This window comes from Mesitornis unicolor, unplaced genomic scaffold (assembly GCF_000695765.1).
Source record: "Mesitornis unicolor isolate BGI_N332 unplaced genomic scaffold, ASM69576v1 scaffold574, whole genome shotgun sequence".
NCBI classification, from domain to species: domain Eukaryota; kingdom Metazoa; phylum Chordata; class Aves; order Mesitornithiformes; family Mesitornithidae; genus Mesitornis; species Mesitornis unicolor.
In genome coordinates this window covers 25,450-48,217 of record NW_010179176.1, presented here as the reverse complement: position 1 = coordinate 48,217, position 22,768 = coordinate 25,450, and the positions used below count along the sequence as shown (strand labels likewise).

Genomic DNA, 22,768 nt, shown 5'->3' with positions numbered 1-22,768 from the left:
ATCTGCCTGGAAATTGTGTAGGTGTCTAAAGTCAAGCTTGTGAGAATATTTAACGTCCGTTCACCTTGATATGCCAAAAAATATTAAGAATCAGTCTTCACCTTCTTAACAGAAAGCCCTAGACAACCATACAATTGTGTCACTACATCCACAAGTCATACTTTTGTTGAGATGAGGATCTTCGGTGCCAAACATACTACATCCCCCCTACTGTGTGCCATTTCAAATGTCACATCTTGGACAATGGAGATGACATTGCATTTGTTAGATAGAGAAAATTAACCTTGATGTGGATTTTTTTTTTTACTGAGTTCAGTCACCTATCCATTATTTGAGAGCTAAAAGTAGAGACACTTCTAAACGTGCCTAGGTACAATTCCTGCTTTCATTTATAATGCTGTAACACCGAAGCAAGAGGACTGCCTTCAGAGTAGAACTGGCTTTATATCAAACATCACAGAGAAGAATTCAGCCCTTGGTCTAAGCCTGTGTTACCAAGAGGTTAGTCTTTGAGGGCAAAGCACCTCAACGGTGTTCTCATGGGACGGCCTCCATCAGTGGAAAAGCTCTAGGGCAGATACATGTAAAATCAGCACCAGTGGAAAACTGGGCAGGCTCCCTGCAGCAGGTCTTCCCAGATGCCTTACAGATTGTGTCTGTGAAAAAGGACTTCTGGAAAAGGCATTTGTAAGAAAGATTCGCAGCTAATAAATCAAACAGGCCTACTACAAACAAAGGATACTCAGACAAATATGATTTTCCATTCTCTCTTCTCATATTAATACTTTTCAGCAACACAGCTGAACCTCCGATGCTGTTTCTATTTCATACCTCCAAAGTAAGTCTGCAAAAACATCAATAATTTAGCATTTATTTCTGAGTCTTGGAATAAAATTTCACAGTTGCAGGTGCTGAAAATATTAATCTGCAGCCTCGTTCACTCCTCACAAGGTCCTCCATCATGCATCCTTAATGTGGCTTCCTTTGCTCTGCGCAGTGGTGCTGAGGCTGTATTGTCAATCCTAGCTTCTCTGTGTTGACTCTAGTAATTCTGGTGATGTGGCTTTTACCAGACTCAAGACTTTTCTCCAGCAGGACTGTGCAAGCGACAAAGATGCTTTGGTGAGCTTGGAGTTGAAGCACTCGGCAACTGAAGAGTTTGACATGTTGATGAGCGCCTGGATGGTGAAGTGGAGAATGAAGATGCTAGGAGAGAACAGGTACTCTGTAGTTAGAGAAAAATATTGAGCCATGAGCTTGGATAGAACAGCTCAACACCCCCCCAACACAACCCCAGGAATTTATCATTGAACAAATGACTCTGTGTAAAGAGCAATAGTCCTGTGTAAAGAAGCTTTTCACTGCTTTCCTTTTTGCTTTCATTTTCTAAGCTTGTAGTTACTGTTATTCACATGCCACCCTATGTTCTTGCTCTTCATCAGTAATAATCTTCTAGGCACAGCTGAGGACAGGATCTGGGCTGCATGAACATTTGTCTGACTCAGTACAATGACATCTATCTTCTCTGGTTTGCTATTAACAATACTGTGTCACTGAAAAGTCACTTTTTACAATGACAGCAAATGAGACCACCAACTACTAGGCACCCTCCTGGCACAAAAGGATGGCAATCATAATGAATGAATGGCAAAAGACCAGAAGCAGGAGTTAAAAATGAGATAATAACATAGGAAGAAACAAAGGAAACAAAATCACATGCTCTATTTCGCTTTGTGTATTTCTTTAGGGGGTGATTTTGGTGTTTTAATTGTTCATATAATAAAAAGTCACGTAGCAGAAAACAAAACTGTGGGAGGCATCTGAAGACTAAAGTTATGATACACAGGGTATATCAGCACATATTGAGTACACAGAGAGTATGAGACATGAGCATGATCAGTTTTAGGAATGCTGATCATCCATAGCTACCAATGAAAACCCTGAAGCCAAAGGTTTAAAAATCGAAAGCATGCCTTTGGAAATTGTCTTATATATGCACAACATCAGCACTGAGATACACAAAGGGAACATTTGGATTCTTCTTGGGCAATCTCAGAGACAGGAATCTGGAGTTGACCTGTGTGAAGTTCAGGAAATTTGTTGGCTATGCTATATCTGGACTGTATCCTGACGGTACCTGTCTGCAGTACAAAAACATTGCCGGACTGAAATAACTGAAAGGTGCACTGTTAAATGAGTGTTCCCCATCACACACAGTTCACAAACTGTTTATCTGCATTACCCAGTACACGTGCTCTCCGTGTACCTTGCCAACACGTTGAAAGAAACTACTCTGGTCTTGCTTCCAGAATCTGGAAGCCCTTCCTCTCCCCTCTCAGACAGCCCAACACATGCCTCCTATGCTAATGGAACTGTGCTTTCTTCCTTTGCACATCTCCATATTTCATTCTTTCTGGGGAAAGAGGTGGCAAATTTAACAAATTTTAAAACTTTCCTCTTTCAATGAGCAAAGAACCCTGACAGAAGAGCGAGGCATTTTGGGCAAGCTGTAACATGCTATCAACATTAAACCAAAAGCTAAATCTGGAGGCTGTTGGGGAGCCCTTCACAACACCCAGCTGCAGTAAGTAACAGATGCAAGCATTGCTGAATCGACAACCACTTACTAAACAAGTCATGACCAACAGATGGGAACACTGCTTTATTATGGTAGCCTTCTCCAAATGCTGAATGAAGTAGCTGGAAAATGAGATTGGAAAACAAGTGGGTGCTACAAATGTGAAATCCTACTGTGGGAAATCCAGCCAATCCACCAGACTGCCAGGTGCCACAGCTTTTATGCTCTTGAACGCAATTCAGAGGAACCAGATTTGCCACAGAAAAGGCTAGAAAATGATCATTTTCAAAGGTCTCCTACCTACCCCATATTGGCAGTTACAGTAATTATCAGTGTAATTGCTTCAAGTCATATCTCATTATAACTTAAATGGAGATTTGGGCTCTGTTAGCTATGATTTGCTAATGCATCAGGCAATGCAGTCTGTTACAGTGTATCATATATGTACTTCACTCTAAATAATTTTCTGATCTCCATTTTGGAATCAACAAGGAATGGGGTTTTGATTCCTCCTAACAATCAGGAATATTTTAGCTGAGCACAAACCAAACAACAAACATTCCAAAATGCTCCAATAATTCATACTGGGCACACAGCTCTCTGGAAATATAAAGCTTCATGAAAACACGAGGCTTCATCAACCACCTATAAAAGAGCCATGTAGCTGAATCCACATTATCTTGGAGAGCACAAATATTCATCTTTATATTGGGCAATGCTCATTCAAGTTCAGGAGAACTTACTTCCTCATGTAACAGATGAATGTACACATGAAATCAGCAGAACTGTAGGAAGAAGTGCCGATTAACACATGGAGCAGTTACAAAACACAGCCCAATCAGATTCTTAAAATACATATATGTATCTGAACAGTTCATAAGAAGTGACATGACAAACTTTTGGAAAGGAAATGTAGGAACTGCTAATGGCATTAAATGCTTTTAACACATTGCACACTTACACACATAGGGAAAACTATTGTCTCTAAACATGAAGAAAAGGCAAACAGATCAGGACTATTGAGCTTTTTTGAAAGTTAAAAGATATCCAGATTATTCAGGTATTTGATATTACAAGGAAAAGAGGGATATGTGGGAGGATTATGCATCTTTCAGATAAACCAGTTCCCAGTTTAACAGACAGCTTTTAGAAAACTTGAAAAAAATAAGTATAACTGAGTTACTGTAAAAGGTATTTAGCTACCAAAGCTATTAGCTTTAACTATTAATGGTATTCACAGGTATTCAAAACATTTCTCTGAGATGCTGACTCTATTTTTAAAAAATCTGCCTTTGTTATAAACAATCAAGAAATAAGAAAGTATTGAAAACACCTACTAGGAAAATCAAGTAAGGGATCACTCTGATGAACATTGGTGTGTCCAGCCTATGAAGGCCAACAACTGAGACTGCAGTGTTATGTAGGTGTCTGTAGAGGAAAACAGTGTTTTTTCAGCTCATAAGTACTTTAATTTAGGTTCCTGACATGAATATCCAGCCTTATTTGAGCTTTTGTAAACTCCATGAAGGAAAGTGCATTGCTAGATACCTGGTATTTTCAATATCCAGCCCACAGAGAGTAACTGAGGAATTCATTAGGACAGTAGAGCTTTCCAACACCTCATCCATGTTATTCAGTACTTACTTATATCAATATAATTAAATATGACTATTTCTGTGAGTAAATGCTAACCTGTGTAGGTGAATCTCACAGATCTGGTGCTCAGCACATATTGGACTGTCAAGCAGTAAGCATAAACTAATAGTTTGTACTAGACCTGAAGCTTGGGCAGAAGGAAACAACAATGCTGGTAAAATTTGTTTTCTTTATTCTCTTCATTCTTTAAAATGAAATCCAGTATTAACACAATTAAAATAGATGTTTATGTCAGGGGTCAAGTAACACAATTGATGCAATTTACAAAATCATATACACAAAATGCTATTAAATCATTAGAATAGTTTGAAAATGGGACAAATATCTACACCCAAAGAGCATAAATACACAATCAAGTACAGAGATGGGATAAAGAGACACCTGATGAAACCCTGTGAGGATGGCCATATAGTCTTATTTAACATCCTCATCAGCTCTCTGATAAAGATGATTTACAACATGATGACAAAAATCATCATTTTTGTTGTAAATCAATTCAACATGATTGACAACATGATGATTGAGTGAATCTATAATCCACTACTTCTGGAAGTAAATGAGGATGTTGAGAATATGTTTAAAATAGTACAAGGAGGTACAACTCGCAGATATGGATAAAAATCCTCTTATCTTTCCACTGACAGTAGGATGTTTAAAATGAAGAGCTGACAGTGGCATGTAACAGAATACCTACACTAGCCCAGGTCTCTGCTGCAGTGTGACAGGGACTATAGATACTGATGTTAGCTTTAACTGCACTAGCTCAGACACTAAAAGCAATTTATCCTCTGAAGCATGGAGTTCCATATGTAATCATTTAATGCCTGCAATATAGATACATCTTTAATATAACAGTAACAAACAGTAGAGGGACTGGAATATATACTCTGCTTACTAGCAGGTACTAAGGTTGGTGGTTTTTGCATCTTCACTGCTAGTACAAATGTTATGGAAATTAAGGTAGCATATGCCAGAATATGCTTCACTCAGTTCTTCACTTTGCTGTGGAAACTCATGCAGAAAATGATCAGTGTGATGAATGTGAAGAACAGTTTCCAAAGGAGCTGAAAGAACCTCAGCACATAGGACATGGGAAAGCAGGCTGGTCTAACACCCAGAAATGCAGAAACCCGGTTCCTTGTGTGGGGGCCCACTAAAGGCCCATCAGATCTGTTTAATCCCTAATATTTATTATTTTCCAGAGCTACTTCTTTACCTTCAAATTCTTCTTCATTTCTAGGCAGTGAATGTCTTTTTTTCTGTTTTACTTCCCTTCTGGAGACAAACAAAAGATTATCAGAGTCCAATATCCTCCCTCTGGGATGTGTTTTGTCTACTTCTCTCCTCTTCTTTTTCTTTTTCCCCCTATCTTCTTTCACAATACTTATCTTTGCTGCTTCTCCTCCATCTTCCACAGGTGAGTGAGTAAAGGTCTTTGTGGTTCCTCTGTTCAGGCTAGAAAATCAGACAAGGAAATGTGCTAAGCTAAAAGCTCATATATCGTATACTATTTTAAATCCTTTTTTACATGACATAGACTTTACCTTTTCCCACATCTCACAGTACTGACAAGAGAAGGACTTATTACACTCTTGCCCTTTTGACAGGGCAATAAATGTCTTAAAATTCAGTTTCACTTTGATTTATAAAATAAGGAAAGAATAGCTTAAACCAATGCTCTGGTCCCTAATTCTGTCTACCTCTTATGGCTCCAAAAAGGATTTGGGCAGTAATTGTCTTCTATGGTTGTGGGCCCAGAGCACATAGTGATTTACTTTGCATACGGAATTTGTTAGTTACAGTTGCAGAGTGCTTGTTCTGCTGTAATTATTTTTTTCCACTGTGATGGCAGGAAAACACCCCACACAGATGTTAGCAACTGATAGTAAAATGACAAGAGTTATATTAGTACCTCTAAAGATTAGTGAATTAAGCATTGACCCTTAGTACACACCACATAAACATATAAAGACAATCCCAAAGAAGCCAGAGTTGAAGAGTCAGCCATGCTATTGTAAGACATCTGTGTGCACTGTGGACTCCCTGTTGACAGGCGAGCTTGCGCTATCCCTTTTACATTTTTTTCCCATACTTCTACAGGACTTGGCACACAAGGGTTGTCTCTTTTTGAGCTTCTAATATCATATTGAATTCAAACTTTTTGTTTCCTTTCTGATTAACTTATGCTTCTCTTTGTTTCTATCAGCAATGTCAGCATGTTCTCGTTAGATCTGTGTGCACCCATGAGCAATGCACTGCACTGTTCCTCCCTGATAAGTATGACATGGGAGGTAGGTATATATTTTAGAATATAATAAATAATAAGTATCAGCAAGAAGCACACTTCCATGCCCTCTACAAGGTAGGGGCTCTAATGGAAACTCCAACTCAATCTGGGTTGAAGTGCTGCCATAGCATTGCTAATATTAATAACTGAGTAATGAGTAACTAATGAAATACAGTTGTTTAATGGCTGTGAAGGTGCAGCCCCTCATAAAAGGAAAGCAATAATTCAACATGGCATGGCAGTTACACAGAGAAACAAATACAAGGTAAAATCATGTTCAGTACCAGCTTTTTATGACACAGCCACTGAGTTAATGTAGCCAGTGCCCAGAAGAGGACATTATGTTTGTCTATATGATAATAAAGTGACATGTTAAGCAGCAAGAAAGGAATGAGGTTTCACTTTATGGGGCTTTCTTTTTATGGAGCTTTACAGAGAACTCAAAACCCAGCTGAGATCATTACAAGCAAAACATGGACTTTCTGAATTAGTAAGTGCATTGTCAGGGACTGTCTACTCAAATCTTACAAAGCAATTTACTCTAGAGAGTTATAGATCCAAGAAGTAGGAAACTTCCTGGATTATATCATAATATATATATATCTTATATATGTATGTATCTCTGAGTCCCACAGCACTCCTTCGTGTATCTGGGCCTCGGTGTCTTTAAAACACTAGCAATCAGATGCAAGTAATACCCCTTGAAATAATGTCTGGAGGCACTTCTCATGTTCCTTTAATGGGGGTAATTGGAGGACAATCTGAATAGTGCTATCCTCAAAAATAGAGACATTTTGCAGTAAAAACACTGTCATTTCAAATACGGTGGTTTGTTTCTAAAATCTACAACTACTATGAGAGAAAACAGAAATGACGTAGTGAAAACTTCAGACCTTCAAACAACTGGAAGACATTTGTGTGCTCAATCATTGTTCTTGCAAAAGTTATGCTCTATTCCAGGCCATGCTAAAAACTGTTTTAGTTTGGTTCAAGGTGGTAAAATGAATCCCTTAACTAAGAGTCCATTATTTTGTGCTGTGGCATCAATATTGTCTGGAATATTTTATTTAGATTTCATTAATCTAATTTCAGTCATCTGCTGTACAAACTGGCCAGTGCATTTACAACCAAACCAGCGTCTACTAGCTGGCAACACTGTATAGAAATTCACAATTAATATGACTTGAATAAACAGTTTAACATACTTTTTTACCCAGAAATCCAGCGTGTTTTATATCACTTCATCTAAAATGTAGATCTAACGAGTACATTTATTTCTTGTTTGCCAAAATTTAGTGCATTCATTTCAGTCAGTTGTCCAAATAATTCCTCTGTTTGCCATTGAACAACTCAATTTTCTCATCATTTGTACATAACAACAGCAAGTCAGCTTGCCAATAAAGTCTGTTTGGAGAATGAATATTAGATTTTATATTAAAGTACTCAGTCATAAAAAAACATGTAGAATAGAAGCTGCTCTTATTGCTTATGCATTTAGTCACATCTTTTCTTAATAAGGTACCTCATTTAGAATACAATCCAACTCAGTGGAAGGAAAAGACTTCCACTGATTTTGCTGGAGCTCAGCTCAGTTATATACATGCCTCTTTTCAATTGATTGTATGCATTAAATACGAAACCATGGTCTTCGGGTTTATTTTCTGGTGAAAAGAGACTACCATTGTGTAGATGATCTGGCCTGGAAAAAGGCATTGATGTATTTCCAGATTTGGAATTCTGCTCAGTAAAGTGGGGGTATTCAGTTGTTTATGTGCTGTGGCTGCAAGCTGGCAGAAGACTGAGTTTCAAACTGTGCTGGAATTAACTTCTAGAAAATGTGTTCAGATTCAGAGCTTGAATCACTGTTGCATTTCTGTTACATCACTCCCAAGGAAACCACAGATCAGCCCACAACTGGTACCCTCACCTATCAGTTTTAGATGTAATCTTTTAACACTTCTCATCATATTAGAATGTTTCAATAAAATCAATAAAATTAAGAACTTCTAAAATTGCCTTTTAGGGTGGGATTTGTCCTCTTCAGGCAACCTCTTGGGAAGAAATCTCCCATTATGGAGATTCTACAATTCTTGGACAGCAATGCCCATACTACACTGACATACATGAAAGAGGAAAACCCTGCAGTCTAGAATGCCTATGAGATATCAAGGCAGATGGAAGATTCAAAACAGAAGTATACGTTTTCTTACACACAGTGTGAAATTGTGCAGCTCCTTCTGGGAAGAAGCTATGGATGGTAAAGGTTTACATGGGTTCAAAAAAACAACCACATAAATTCATGAAAGAAAAAGTCCATCAAGGCTGTTTAATACAGAGACTCCCATTCTCCTTCAGAAAATCCTTAAATCACAGATTGCTGAAGGCTGGGAATGTATTCTGGAGAAATACTGCTAGATTATTTTTCTGATCTTATGCTACTTCCTGAGATCTGTTGTTGCTGGCTGTCAGAGACTGCTGGTGCTCTGAAGGCTATCACTATCCAATGCTATTTCAAATGGATTAAACTAGAACTGAATGCAAGATGAAAAAGCTATCCACAGTCATTTGGAGCCACTGCATGTTCAGCACACTCTTCACACCAGAAAAACATTACCCCTGCTGTACATAAATTTTGCAGAACTTAAGTAGGGGCTCATATTGATCCTACACGCTCTCTCCCCATCATTTCCCAGATTTAAGCCCAGTAGATGATTCAGTATCTTAGAAACAATTTGCGATTTAATGCATAGCTTTACATCACAATAAATATCTTAAGAGAAAAATAAGGTCTACAACAAATAGAAAATCCATCTCACCTTTCAGCAATTGTCTAAGAGCTTCCTAACCATCTAATCATCTTCTAAACAACTCCCTAACCAGCTTCTAAACAACTCCCTAACCAGCTTCTAAACATCATATCCCACCAATGTTTCCAAAAGGAAAATAGGGCAATAAATTGCCAGATAATAAAATGGTAGGACAGACAGTTAACACTCTTCTAATCTACATTCTCTTAGATCAAATCACTTGATTGCGTGTGTAGACCAAGTAAGTTCACAATAACTGTATTTAGGGCACTACATATGGAAATCTGACAGCACAGTTGAACCCAAAGTGCAACATTTAGAATTCACATAAAATAGCTTTTATATTTTTAGGTTCAAGCATACTCACATCATATAATCCACCATCTGCACCATTCTTATGTACCGACAGGAAAAGGCATACTTTGTCTGACTGATTTTAATGAGCCCACTTCTTACACAGTGTTCCTGCAATAACACAATCAACATTCATCTAATTTAAATCTAAGTATCAGAAACAATGAAGATACATATCTATAAAAAGTCAACTGTTTTAATATAACTATAATCAGCCTCTAAATAATGAAATAAAAGTTTCACGTACGAAGTACATTTTCTTAATATGCACTATGAAAAAATGCAGTAAAATTATCATAATGGCTGACAAACAAACAAACATAATGAAATGAGTTGAAGACTATACTGACTGTGATAAAAATCACTGGGTTTCTCATTTTAGCAGCATGGAGCATGTGAAAGCCACCAAATGGATTACAGAGGAAAGAACAGGGAATGATTTAAGAATAAATTATCCTACAGAATTTCTTGGATCATGTCTATCACATAAGCTCTTCATTGAGCCCTGAAATCTGATTTACTTTGGTTAGCTAGAGACAGGGATTGGGACAGTGAGCTCGTCAGCCAGGAAAATGGTATCTGCTTCATCAAAAATAGAACAAGGGTTATACCATTGCCAAATTGGTATCATCTTCTAGGTCTACTTACCTTCCTGCTGTTGAACATATGAACTGTGTAGAGTTTGTCACCCATTTCCATCCTCTTTGGAGTTGCTATGACAATGGCAGGCACGTAATATTCATAACCTGTCTGTGTCCCAGTTCTGGCAAACACACAATCTCCAACCTGCACATCAGGAAAACACTGCTTTACAAGAACTGTCTAACTTGTGAGTTTTACAAGACATAAAAGGTAAATGTTAAGATATTTTTACACGAATAATCATTCTAACATAAATTTTAATATGGATCTTTAAAAAAAAAGAAGAACTTAGCCCTTGCATATACTGATCGCTCACAGTTACCACTGACTCAGGGAGAGAATACAAAGCAAAAATAAAGAACAAAGCCCTAATAAATGTACCAGGGCTTAACTAGCAAGTCAAACTGAATGAGAGAACTGAATGAGGAAACTCCTACAACTCCTCATTCCCTTGGATATTGCACAAATTTCTACAGGTTTATTCTGTTTTTAAATTTAAAATTTTATATTTTAAAATTTACTTTAAATTTTAAAGAATTACATATGGAACTGACTTAAACAAAATAATTTTAAAAATTAACACAGAAGTCACAATTTTCTGTCAAATTCTGCAGATCTTCTCTAGAACTGGATGCTCCCCTTCCAGAATATCAGGAACTACCTGATCAGGATTTGCCTTCATTTCAAAGGGAAAAAAAAAGGTATGTCTAGTTTTAAGTGTAACAAAACATTTATAAAAATGCCCTTTGTATTCAAAACAGCTGTATCCTTTCTGTATCTATCATCACTCTCATGTGCAAAATAAAAATTACCTGAAAAAGCAACTGTGATTACAGTCATCTGATAAATTTGAAATAAAAGCAGATGTGGAATAAGATTTTTTTCATTACTATTATTTGCCTTAGTATAAGGTTATCTGCTGGATTTAAAATATGCTATGATAAACAAATGGTTATAATCTGCTCTACATCACACTGTGTATAAAAGGCTCTCCTTGATTCGTAATCTATGTGCTAGAAAACAATCTTTCTGCTGGTAAATACCTCACTTTTCTTCTACAGATGGACAAATATTCATGTTTTATAAATACAATAATATGGACAAGGACAAACACAGCTGGGCAGAGAATAGATTGAGAGCAGCCCTGAGGAGAAGGACTTGCGGGTACTGGTGGATGAAAAGCTCACTACGAGCCAGTGATGTGCACCTGCAGACTAGAAAGCCAACCGCATCCTGGGCTGCATCAAAAGAGGTGTGACCAGCAGGGCAAGGGAGGTGATTCTGCCCCTCTACTCTGCTCTTGTGAGACCCCATCTGGAGAACTGTGTCCAGCTTTGGAGTCCCCAACACAAGAAGGACATGGAGCTGTTGGAGCGGGTCCATAGGAGGGCACAAAGATGATCAGAGGGCTGGAGCACCTCCCCTATGAGGACCAGCTGAGAGAGTTGGGGCTGTTCAGCCTGGAGAAGAGAAGGCTCTGGGGGGACCTTATAGTGACCTTCCAGTATCTGAAGGGGATCTCTACAGGAAAGATGAGGAGGGACTTTTTACAAGGGCAGGTAGTGATAAAACAAGGGCTAACAGTTTTAAACTGGAAGAGAGTAGACTGAGACTAGATATTAGGAGGAAATTCCTTATTGTGAGGATGGTGAGACACTGGCACAGGTTGCCCAGGGAAGCGGTGGATGCCCCCTCCCTGGAAGTGTTCAAGGCCAGGTTGGACAGGGCTTTGGGCAACCTGGTCTGGTGGGAGGTGTCCCTGGCCATGGCAGGGGGATTGGACCAGATGATCTTTAAGGTCCCTTCCAACCTAAACCATTCTCTGATTCTATGATTTTAATAAACAAAGGAATAGGATTACAACTAAAACAAGCTCAAAACAAATGAAAAATAGCATGTTGAAAATAGCATATTAGTATCACTAAAATCTCTTTTTAAAAATAAATACATGTATTTAAAATATTGAAAAATCTATTCTTTATTCTGTGTGTGACTAAATAAAAAAACTAAAATGCATATTTGCTGTCATAAAAAAATAGTTTTTCACCTGCAGATGTGGGCATGGCATAGCACCTCCCACAGATATAGTGAACTTTACAGGTACAATCCAGGTCTCCCCATTTCTGAAGTCAACAAGTGCAGAGGTAGAACTAATATTCTTTATCACAGTTCCTAAAAAACCAACATAATAAAATATTCAAATTAGTTTTCTTTTACCCCTTGTGGAATTTTTTGTTTAATCCTACAGGCTGTCACATATCACTGAGCTCAAACATGTCTGTACTACACATCCTTCATTTTCATTTAGCTAGCTTAAGCTGTGCTAGGACAGTAGACAAATTTGTACCTAAAAAACCCCACAGTCTTAGTAACCATTCTTAATAATGCTATAAAAATAAAACAATGAATAATGTTAAAGCCTAGGTCTGGAATTTGTAAGCTGATCAGGTGAATGATTGTTGACATAATGAAACTGTTACCACAGTTAAAAATATGTAATTTAAAAGGTAACACAAAAATAAAAACACATACGCACATGATTTTTTTTGTGAAACATCAGAACACAATTTTACCTACTCAATAATTCTTGCTCAAAACTCAAAAAAAATGGCAGAAGCATTTAGTGAATTCTTTGAACACATGCAGAAGCTTGGCTTTTGCCGAATGCTCAACAGAAACACTCAAGAGAGACATCAAAGAGGGATAGGTTGATACTCTTGTACACTCAGTTACTTAAAAGGATTTCCATCCATACTCTTCTTATATAAACGCTTAATTGCTTTCTAACTTTACAAAACTTATTTCTTTTTATGAATGTATATATATGCACACACAAAATATATACTAATTTTTCATGAATATGCACATGTAATATTAAATCTGATTAAGGGGGCAGTAGCTAATTATGACCAAAACTAATGTTTTATCAGTATTAAGAAACTCAAAAAAATATTTAAAATGTGAACAGAAATATCTACCTGGGTAATAAAATCCTGTGATGTCTGATCTTGCAATCACCTTTTGGCTTTTGTGAGTCTCAAATACTTGGCCTTTTTGTCTTTTTTTAGACTTTGACTTCACAGTTTCTTCTTCAAGTCTCTGTAATTTGATACAGTTATTTTTTCCACAACAGCTAAGCCAGTCAGCCTCAAATTATCCTTTGGCATTACTTAAAAATTTAGACAATGTAATGTTATGGCCTCTGCAAATAATTCACAGTAAACTGGAATTATTTTAGACATTCAGAATAGTTATAAACAGAGGAAGTGATGTTACAGGAAGTACTCATGGATAAGATTGTCTAAGAGTTTTCACTATAAAATCCTGTTTTACATGGTCACAACAATACCTATATTTCCAAGTGTTCAGGCAGAAATTTACCTTGATGAATTATGGCTCTGGTTCCTATAAAAAAATTTACAGTGTTTTACAATTCATATTCAAGGATGATGCAAGGAAAAATCAACTGATTTTGCAGAATAAGTGAATGTATTATACACATCCATCTTGTCCGGATAGGTGGGTCTTCTCAATAATCTTATTTTCATTAAAAGTACCTCACTGTATGGAATAACTGATTAGAAAAATCAAATACAGAATCAATTAAAAAAAAATCTTGAAGGGACCAGAAAAAATGTTTATTTACAAACTGTAAATTACAAATTAAAATGTTCAGCAGTTTTAAAGTATTCCAGCTTACCAAAATATTAAACCACATTTTCCAGAGCTGCCACTGTCCGTCATTCTGCCCTGCTAGTTTGGGTTCTTCATACATTAATCCTGCTCTTTAAAGGCATCTCCTCAGACTACAGCTCCTGTAATGTACCTCCACGTCCACACAGAACACCAGCGGTTACTGTTGAATGGCTCATAAGTAAGTCTGGAGGACCACACAACGGATGGTGAGAATCAAAATTTGCTTGAAAGAGTCCAGCGCAGGGCCACAAAGATGATTGCGGGAGTGGAGCATCTGCCTTATAAGGAGCAGCTGAGGGAGCTGGGTCTCTTCAGCTTGGAGGAGACTGAGGGGTGACCTCATCCATGTTTATAAATTTGTAAAGGGCAAGCGTCAGGAGGAAGGAGCCAGGCTCTTCTCAGTGACAGCCAATGACAGGACAAGGGACAATGGGAGCAAGCTGGAGCATAGGAGGTTCAATCTGAACATGAGGAAAAACTTTTTACTGTGAGGGTGACAGAGCACTGGAACAGGCTGCCCAGAGAGGTTGTGGAGTCTCTTTCTCTGGAGACATTCAAGACCCGCCTGGAGGTGTTCCTGTGCAACCTAGTCTAGGTGATCCTGCTCTGGCAGGGGGGTTGGACTGGATGATCTTTCGAGGTCCCTTCCAACTCCTAATATTCTGTGATTCTGTGAAATACCATTGGGGCTGGCTGTATGCAATCCAACTCAACTCCTAGTTGAAGTCAGTGACTACAATTAGTAGTAAGTGAATGAAGAATGCAAAAAGCACGATGGATCTCACACAGCAACTGAGGCAGGGGGCTGTGGGAAACACAGTATGTGAAAAACAGTCAAAGACTCACAAATCACAGGTGGCTCTATGTAAAAATACACTGCTGGGCTTTCCAAGCTTCTGCGCACTTGACTTTGCAGACACCATATTCTTTTACCTTAAAGCCCTTTATATCTCACACTAACATTTTATGGAGTCTCAGTGTTGTTTGCCTTTAAAGTAGATCAAGTTCCTCAATCCCTTTTTTTCTAGAAGAAACAATGTCTTCCCATTCAGGGCACCTCTCTTACAGGAAGTTTTAAGAGGATCAGAGTATTTTGTGTATATTTCAGAATGTGAAAGAACATTTTACATTTTGTTTTCCTGAAAAAGTTAGGAAAACAAATTATATTAAAACATTTTATTTCTAATATAGAAAAGTCTGTAATTCCAGTTTTTTATAAGTACATTTTAATAATCCTTCAGAATAACATTGTAATTTATATTTACCTCAACAATAGCAAATTAATTCTTGAAAAAGTGTATTATTTTCTCCATACTGCTCACAATAATATTTCTAAATATAAATCATAAGCAATTCCAAAGTTAAATAAATCCATTTCCCCATTAATTTTTAAAACACGTTAGCCTACCTCATAAACAATTTGAGAGCATCCATCTCTTATACAGTTCCCTTGAATCATAAAAACACACAGCTTGAAATCTCAAACTTTTCACAGATCTACACTGTTCTGAAAAACAACCAGAACTCACAGATTCCTAAAAACCCCTGCTTGCTAGGGTGTGTATGACCTGCTTCCTTGTCTAGTGACATTTTTCTTCCTAAAAAGATATTTTTTACCTTGATACTTGATTTTCCCTTACAGTCAGTAATGACAGAAAAGATGGAAATAACTTTGACTTAATTGTTTATTCTCAGCTTCACTATAACTATCACAAATTCTTTGTTCCATTATCTCCCACACAAAAATCACAAACAACCCTAGCAAAAGCCCTACAAATAAGAAAAACACACAAAAAAGGGGCAAAGAGATATTTTAAATGGGAGATACATGGGTTTTTTCTAGTTTATTCTTTACCCCTATAGAATATAAATTATATCAACAGTTCTGTTTTTCAGACTGAGTCTACACCAGAGGCTCTTCACAGCGCTTAAGTGACTGTTTGAAGTACAGTCTAACAAAGGCTGATTTGAGTGCAAAGACTTACAGCTCCACAGACACAAAAAGGTATTTGGGGAAACCATTCACTTAATTCCTCGGGCTCCAAAGGGACAGCTGCTGCTGAATATTTATTATCAGCTAATTTGTAATGCTTGACTAATAACTTGGGCAACTTCCACCACTCCGCATTAATCCAAACAGTAAAGACCGCACAGGCATCCACAGTGATTTTTGAATTCAGGTGGCTCAGAAATACTGTCTAAATTCAAATCCATCTCTCCTTCCCCTCAAAGAGCCTTTAGGTCTTCAGCGTGATTGACCCAGATACTGTCAGAGTGCCCACTTCTGGCACATCGTTCTCCAGTATTTTTATTGCAAATGGGCCCCGTCTGATTCTCAGGGATTTCCACCCTCTGCAGCTCTGCTTCTGTTTGAAGGCAATGCATTAAACCACGAGGCGAAGGAGATTTTGTTTCCCCCTGCCAATATCCCCTGCATTTTTAAATTTCCTTTCAAAAAGATCAGTTTTTGTGTTTTCCTACTGTCTGTCCAGCAGGTTATTTCACTTCTGACAATAGAACATTTGAACATTTTTAGGTAGTTATAACTTTTTTATTGTGCTATTTGGGATGCTTGTTTGCTCTTATCTCTCTAGAGAGACACAAGAACAAAGGCAGAGGATGTCAAGCTGTTTAGGAAACATATGAATGCAAACAAGGTATCAACAGACAGCGATTAGCGATCCTTGAAGAATGAGGAGTGTAAGAAATAGGACACCAGGAAATAGAAAAAACTGCCAAGGGAGTTCCTGAATTTCCATTCATGTAAAGAATCATGTCTCAGCTATAAATATTTCATTAGGAATAATTAAATCAATTGCATATGAAACAAATTTTTTCAGAAAGAACAGACTCCATGAGCCACTAGAGGGCCCTTTCCACCCAAATAAACATGCTTTACAAGACACATTAGGCTTATAAACTATTTTAAGCTATTTTTAATCACATGGTGACTATTCGGCAGAGTCACAAACAAGCATAAGCCTTGCATGTCTGTACCCCTCCTAAGGGAAACATAGTAATTTTTGAAGTATATTCTTAATGAGAGTTAACCCTTAGCAATGAATGCAGCTTTATTTGCCTGCAGAATCTGAAGTCCAATCATATGTAGAAACAGAAATGTTTAGTATGAGAGGAAATGTTCTCCATCACACTCAAAGGCCAGGTTATGACACTTATGGAAAGAAATGCTTTACATGAAAATGTTACAGCCATTAACAGAATGGATCAAACTATCCTGGAAAGTACCATGCTTCGAGAATGTGATGCTGTGACCACAGAAGACCTGAGGTGATCTAATGAGAAGTGGGCAGAGGAGGTTGAATAAGTCCTTTTACTAAGTGACATCATGTTGTAAATAGATTTATAATTCTACGAGGAAAAAACCCAACATAATTAAAAAATATGGTTGAAAGTTATGCCTGAAAGTTCAAAACAGAAAACAGATACAATATTTGATGTCAAAGCAGTCACTTATTGAAAAAAAAACCCACAAAAAATAACCCAAAACAAACAAAAAACCCACCTAAAACCAAAGTAAATTATACTTTCCTCATTTTAATATCTTTAGATGAAAGCTGAGTGCCAGCCTGAAGAGGAAGATTTCTGTCAACCCATGCTTTAATCTGTATAGCAAAAGGAACTGAGGAAGCTGAGTAAAATATGGTTTTACAATTAGGTAATCATCAACATTCAGTGTTTTATAACACTGATAATAGCCTGATAATAACTGAATGTGTTTGCTCATTTTCCCAAAGCATTTACTTCTTGCATCAGTAGAGATCTTCAGTCATCTCACAGCCCTGTGCAGATGGGTGTCTACTTCATCCTTCTCCAATAAGTCTCTGGCATACCCTATCGTTCACAGGTATGTGCAGATAGAGCAGCTTGAACACAACTCCCAGAGGTCAGAGCACAGAGGGAAGATAACCAGACCATTAATTCAGTCGTAGGCTTAAACAGAAAGCTCCCATAGCAACGATATCCAAAAGGGATTACTAATTCTTTTAAGAAGTTGTGAAGGTAATTAGGAACCCTTAAAAGCTAAAAATGAAGGGGTTTTACTTTTAATTTAGTAGACAAAAAATAGGAGACATTTTAAAACTCTGCTTTGTTAAGCAGAATTGTGATTTTTCTACCATTTCACAATGACAATTTTCATCCAGTGCCATATAAGCTATTTCCTTGACATAATGTATTTCAGCTGACAGTTATTTTTTTTTATACCTATTTTGTAGACAGACATTACAGTTGGAAAAACCTCCAACAGCATTTTTAAAAGGCTCCTCAGTTTTGTCTGGGGCTTTTTCCCCCACTCTTTTTTCTGCCACATAAACAGAACTCTAATTACATCTGCATTTCTGCCTCTCACTCTTAAAGCTTTTCAGTTGCAGATTAGCAATTACTGAAGATGGTGCTTTGATTAGGCTCCTAAAGCAGGTTGACTCAGGATAAGTGATTGCACAATGTTAATCACATCATGTCTGAGAGCACACATTGGTTGTTTCAAGGCAAATGACAGTCAACATGAACATGTTTCCACTACACTTGTATTGGGTTATTATACGGCAGAAGTAAATCAATAATGAAAATAGCTGCATTATCATAAAAACTATTGTTCATTTCAATGAAAAGGTATATCTCAGTCAAGGAATGGAAAATTAAATTAAAGATTTTTGGTATACTCTGGTAAGCAAAGTATATGGTTACTCGGCATGATTTACAATTGCAAATTCCAAGTGTACTTTCCCATTCATTGCTGAGAACTCATAGTATTGGTTTGTACTGTGCTCATTTGAGTTTCCCTTTGCTTATCTTTGCTATGTATTTTTGTATATGCATAGATATATATACATATTTGTATCCATACACATGCATATGTCAAGGCAAAAAAGAACTATTATGATAATTTGATGATGCTGCTTACATAATACAAAGCATAGGACTTTCATCAGTGTTCACTGCAACTAGGCCAGCCACACCTTCAAGTTCAGTCAGAGTAGTTTCCCTCACTCAGTGATATATCCCAACTACAAACCTTATATCATAATTGCCTTTAATATATCTCTTCTTTCATATATAGATCTCAGCTGTTGTTGCAGAGGAAATAAAGATACTTTGCTCAAATTTGTTTCTAAAAGGCTCCATTTCTGTGTCTCTCAGCATCAGAACTTGTGCTTCCCTGGTACTTTGAAAAAGTCATTGAAAGCTTGCTCTTTTTAACTACCTTCTTTCCTCTATCCCTTTGCACAGCACCATGCTAAATGCTTACTTTGTCAGCTATAACTATAGAACAAAATTATCCCAGAAACAAATACTGAAGAGGTATATCTGGGGTGGTGAGTAGGAAATCCCTTCCAATCTATTACCTTTTTATTGTTGCTTATCTGTGATTCTGAACTTTTCTCAGTTTGTTTTTTGACAGCTTCCTGAAGATCAGAGGCTTGTTGCACATATGTCAATGCTGTCAGTATCTCATCTTCTAACAATATTACATCTTCAGAGGAAATTGGCCATCCCAAATTCTCTAAAGACTCCAGCAAAGCTTCTTTATGCTGCATATACTGAACTGGCCCATCCTCTTCAAATCTAAAAAAAAATAAAAAAATTAGCAATGACAAATAGGAAAAATTTTAATTTTGGCAGTACTTTGCAAATAGAACCACAAAGCATAAAGGCAGAATAAAACATCAGATTCATCCAATCAATCTTCTATATGCCACAAATTCTTACATTTCATCCAGCTCCTGTTGTGTTTAGTCAAACAATCACATCTGGCTTAACCATGACTTAGAAAAACATCTACAGAGTAATTCAAGTGGCTGACATAGATGTCTGGTGCCATTTTGCATGTCCTAGAATATGTGAGGCATCAGTAAAGAACTTGCAGATATGACTGAGAAATTATGGAAATCCCTGGCTCTTCTGGAGCAGCAGCTAGGGTGAAGTGGCAAGCATCCAGACCATCTGAAATGGCACCAGACATCTATTAAGTCCTGATTTGCCACTTCAGTCTTGACTGATCACATGAAAGAGAGACAAACTCCTGCTGTTTATTCGTCTGTCAGTCCTGCATTGCTCAATTGCACTCTGCAGTTAGGAGTTTGCTTTCATCCATGGTTGAGATTATGCCAAGACTAAAGAGGTGAAAAATAGGTAGATTTCTTTATATCTCTAACTGGAAGTAACATATCTATTTTTAGTACTCAAAAATTAGCTCTCTGTGGCTCTTCTCTACAGCTTTGCCAATATTTAAAAAAACTGTTGTCCTACTCTTTGTCACTGCTTATCTCTCTACTCCTCTAGGAACTGCTTTGTGTTGAAATTAACCTGACTGGTATAGTCAGTTAGCTCGATTTCATTCTCTATTAACTGAAACCATTATTAATTTATAACCAATGTCAAGCTAAATCAAATCACTTACCTCCTGAGTTGGATCTCTCAAACATTTGAAACACAAGCACAATATTACCACTTCTCTAGTAAATTTGAATTTCCCTAGTACTCACTAGTAAACCAGAAAGCTCCTCGACCAATTATTTCAGGACTCCTGTGACCAAGTTAGTTGACTTTGTCTCCTACTCTTTCTTTCTAGATTACTAATTTTGAAATGCGTTATCATTCTTTTGTAATATATGAACGTGATCATACAAATTGTAAATTTAGAAGATAAATAGAAATATTTCAATTTCTATGCACCAATAATAACAATTTGAATATGCCCCTCTAGTAATAGACTGTACAACTGTACAACTCCTAGGACTTTTTTTCCCCCTTATATACATAATCTGCCATATGTTACCAACAATTAAATATTTTGTATACCACCCCATCAAATTTATAATCTACAACTCATTGTCTATCAACAGACATCTGTTTCCTTTTTTTTAAAATCATATGCTGTTCTTTTGGTTTTTTACTTCTCTCTGCACCGGAGTGAGGTTTTAGTTCCCCTTATTGATGATAGAAATGTGTATTTTTTGTTCATTAGCTTAAGTCTTCTTAAAAGCATTCTAATATTCACTCCCATTTTTCTGCCTAGGAATATTTCATGACCATTCAGTTTTCATTAATTGATCTTCACTTTATTCTCTGAAGTAAACAGATGCTAACTTGACTGATGTCAGTCCTCTTTACACAGTCACTAGTTTTATATATACACACACACACACACACACATACACACACACACACATATATCTATTCTATATATATCAATATACAGAAACAAGCCAGTTAAAGTAGCAGAAACTTCCAGTGTGATATACAGGTCCAGCACAGGCTGCAGAGGTGCTTATTACATCTTTACAAACCAGCCACTGAAGTGCTTTTTACAGGTTGAGAGATGTACTTTGATGCCAAAGGCAATGTTGTGCTGCCCTCCCAAGTCCCTGCCACTTGACACTAAGAATAGATCAGCACCATACAAATGGAATGAAAGTATTTTCCTTTAAAAATAAGCAGCACTGCAAGAAGGAGGTCCAGAATTTAATATTATTCTATATCACACGTACATTTTTGAAAGTATAGTTATGAAATATTTGAAAATAAAACCAGTCAGTTACAGAAATAGTGATAAAAAAGTAACAAATATTTATGACCAGCCTTTCAGAAGTAAGTTAAAAATCCAAAAGCTGATAGCTTACTTGTCTCTTTCCTCTTGAGACAGTGCTCTCCAAATAACTAGGTTTAGGCGTCTGTAAAGCAAAAAAGTTTTTGAGGAAATGCAGTTCCTTGTGCATCTGATCATCTCAAAACTAGCAAATAAACACAGTTTCTTAAGATATCTGCACTGATTTGTATTCCAAGAGCACTATATCATCAAATTGTATCCTTATCATTCAGCTATGAAATTATCAACTGCAAGAGAAGATGAGAAAACAGCATCTTCCATCAAGTAGCAACATGGCTATTTCAGGGTCATAGAAGGATTAATGGCAAACACTGTTGCTTCCTGCCAGGATTTCTATGGATGATTTTCTTTGGCACCAGCAAGCTAAATCAAATAACAAAACCGATTAAATGCCAGTTAAGCTGAGCACAGTTCTCCCAATTAAACAGTTTCAGAAAACTGTAGTCTGAAGACACATGAAGAGCAATGCTATTTTTTTTTCCTCCTAAGATAACCCCTCGGTTGTGCTATTCAGGTTTCTATTTCATTAAACTTTTGCTATAAAGAAAAACTACTGACAGGAAAACAGTAGTGATTATCCCAAAACAATGCAGTTTTGAGATCTTTTAAAAGCACTACTAAACTTTCTGCTTTTGCTTTTTAGACATAAATTATGAACTGTTATTAGATCATCTAGCTTACAGCTTTTTCTTTTTATTAACTTCTCAAATAATTAAGCCATTCACTCAATTACTTCATTTCATACTGCAGAAATAAACCACTACCAATGATCCTAATTGCTGTAATTATAAAAAAATTTCCAATCTTTCTTTAGAAATAGAAGAACAAATTAATTGTTAAGAAAAATTCAGATTGTAACCATTAGAATTTTAACAGTCTTGCTAGATTTACTGGTGCATGTACAAAAAAGCTCATTAACACCAGATTTTGAACATTAATTTATTGCTGATTCATTTTATCTACTAGAAACCAAACCCCAGCATTTTTAGAATGTAAATTACTTAGTTAATTCACAATCTGCAGTTTCAGCATGCTCCACTGCCTATTTCATATTTCTAAATGTGCACACTGGTAACTAATTCATTTGTAAAAGCCTCTGGCTATACAACATCATACAC

The 22,768-nt window shown here is 36.9% G+C and overlaps 1 protein-coding gene across 1 annotated transcript in view; it reads right to left on the bottom strand.

The window, feature by feature from the left end:
* Positions 1–1,075: 1,075 nt before the first annotated feature.
* VWA3B (von Willebrand factor A domain containing 3B) overlaps positions 1,076–22,768 on the bottom strand; it is a 45,432-nt gene continuing 23,739 nt past the window's right edge. Inside the window, 8 exon segments of the mRNA XM_010182663.1 lie at positions 1,076–1,206; positions 5,451–5,689; positions 9,696–9,793; positions 10,331–10,468; positions 12,372–12,496; positions 13,303–13,423; positions 19,387–19,606; positions 21,664–21,714. Of these exon segments, the coding sequence (XP_010180965.1) occupies positions 1,076–1,206; positions 5,451–5,689; positions 9,696–9,793; positions 10,331–10,468; positions 12,372–12,496; positions 13,303–13,423; positions 19,387–19,606; positions 21,664–21,714 (1,123 nt within the window).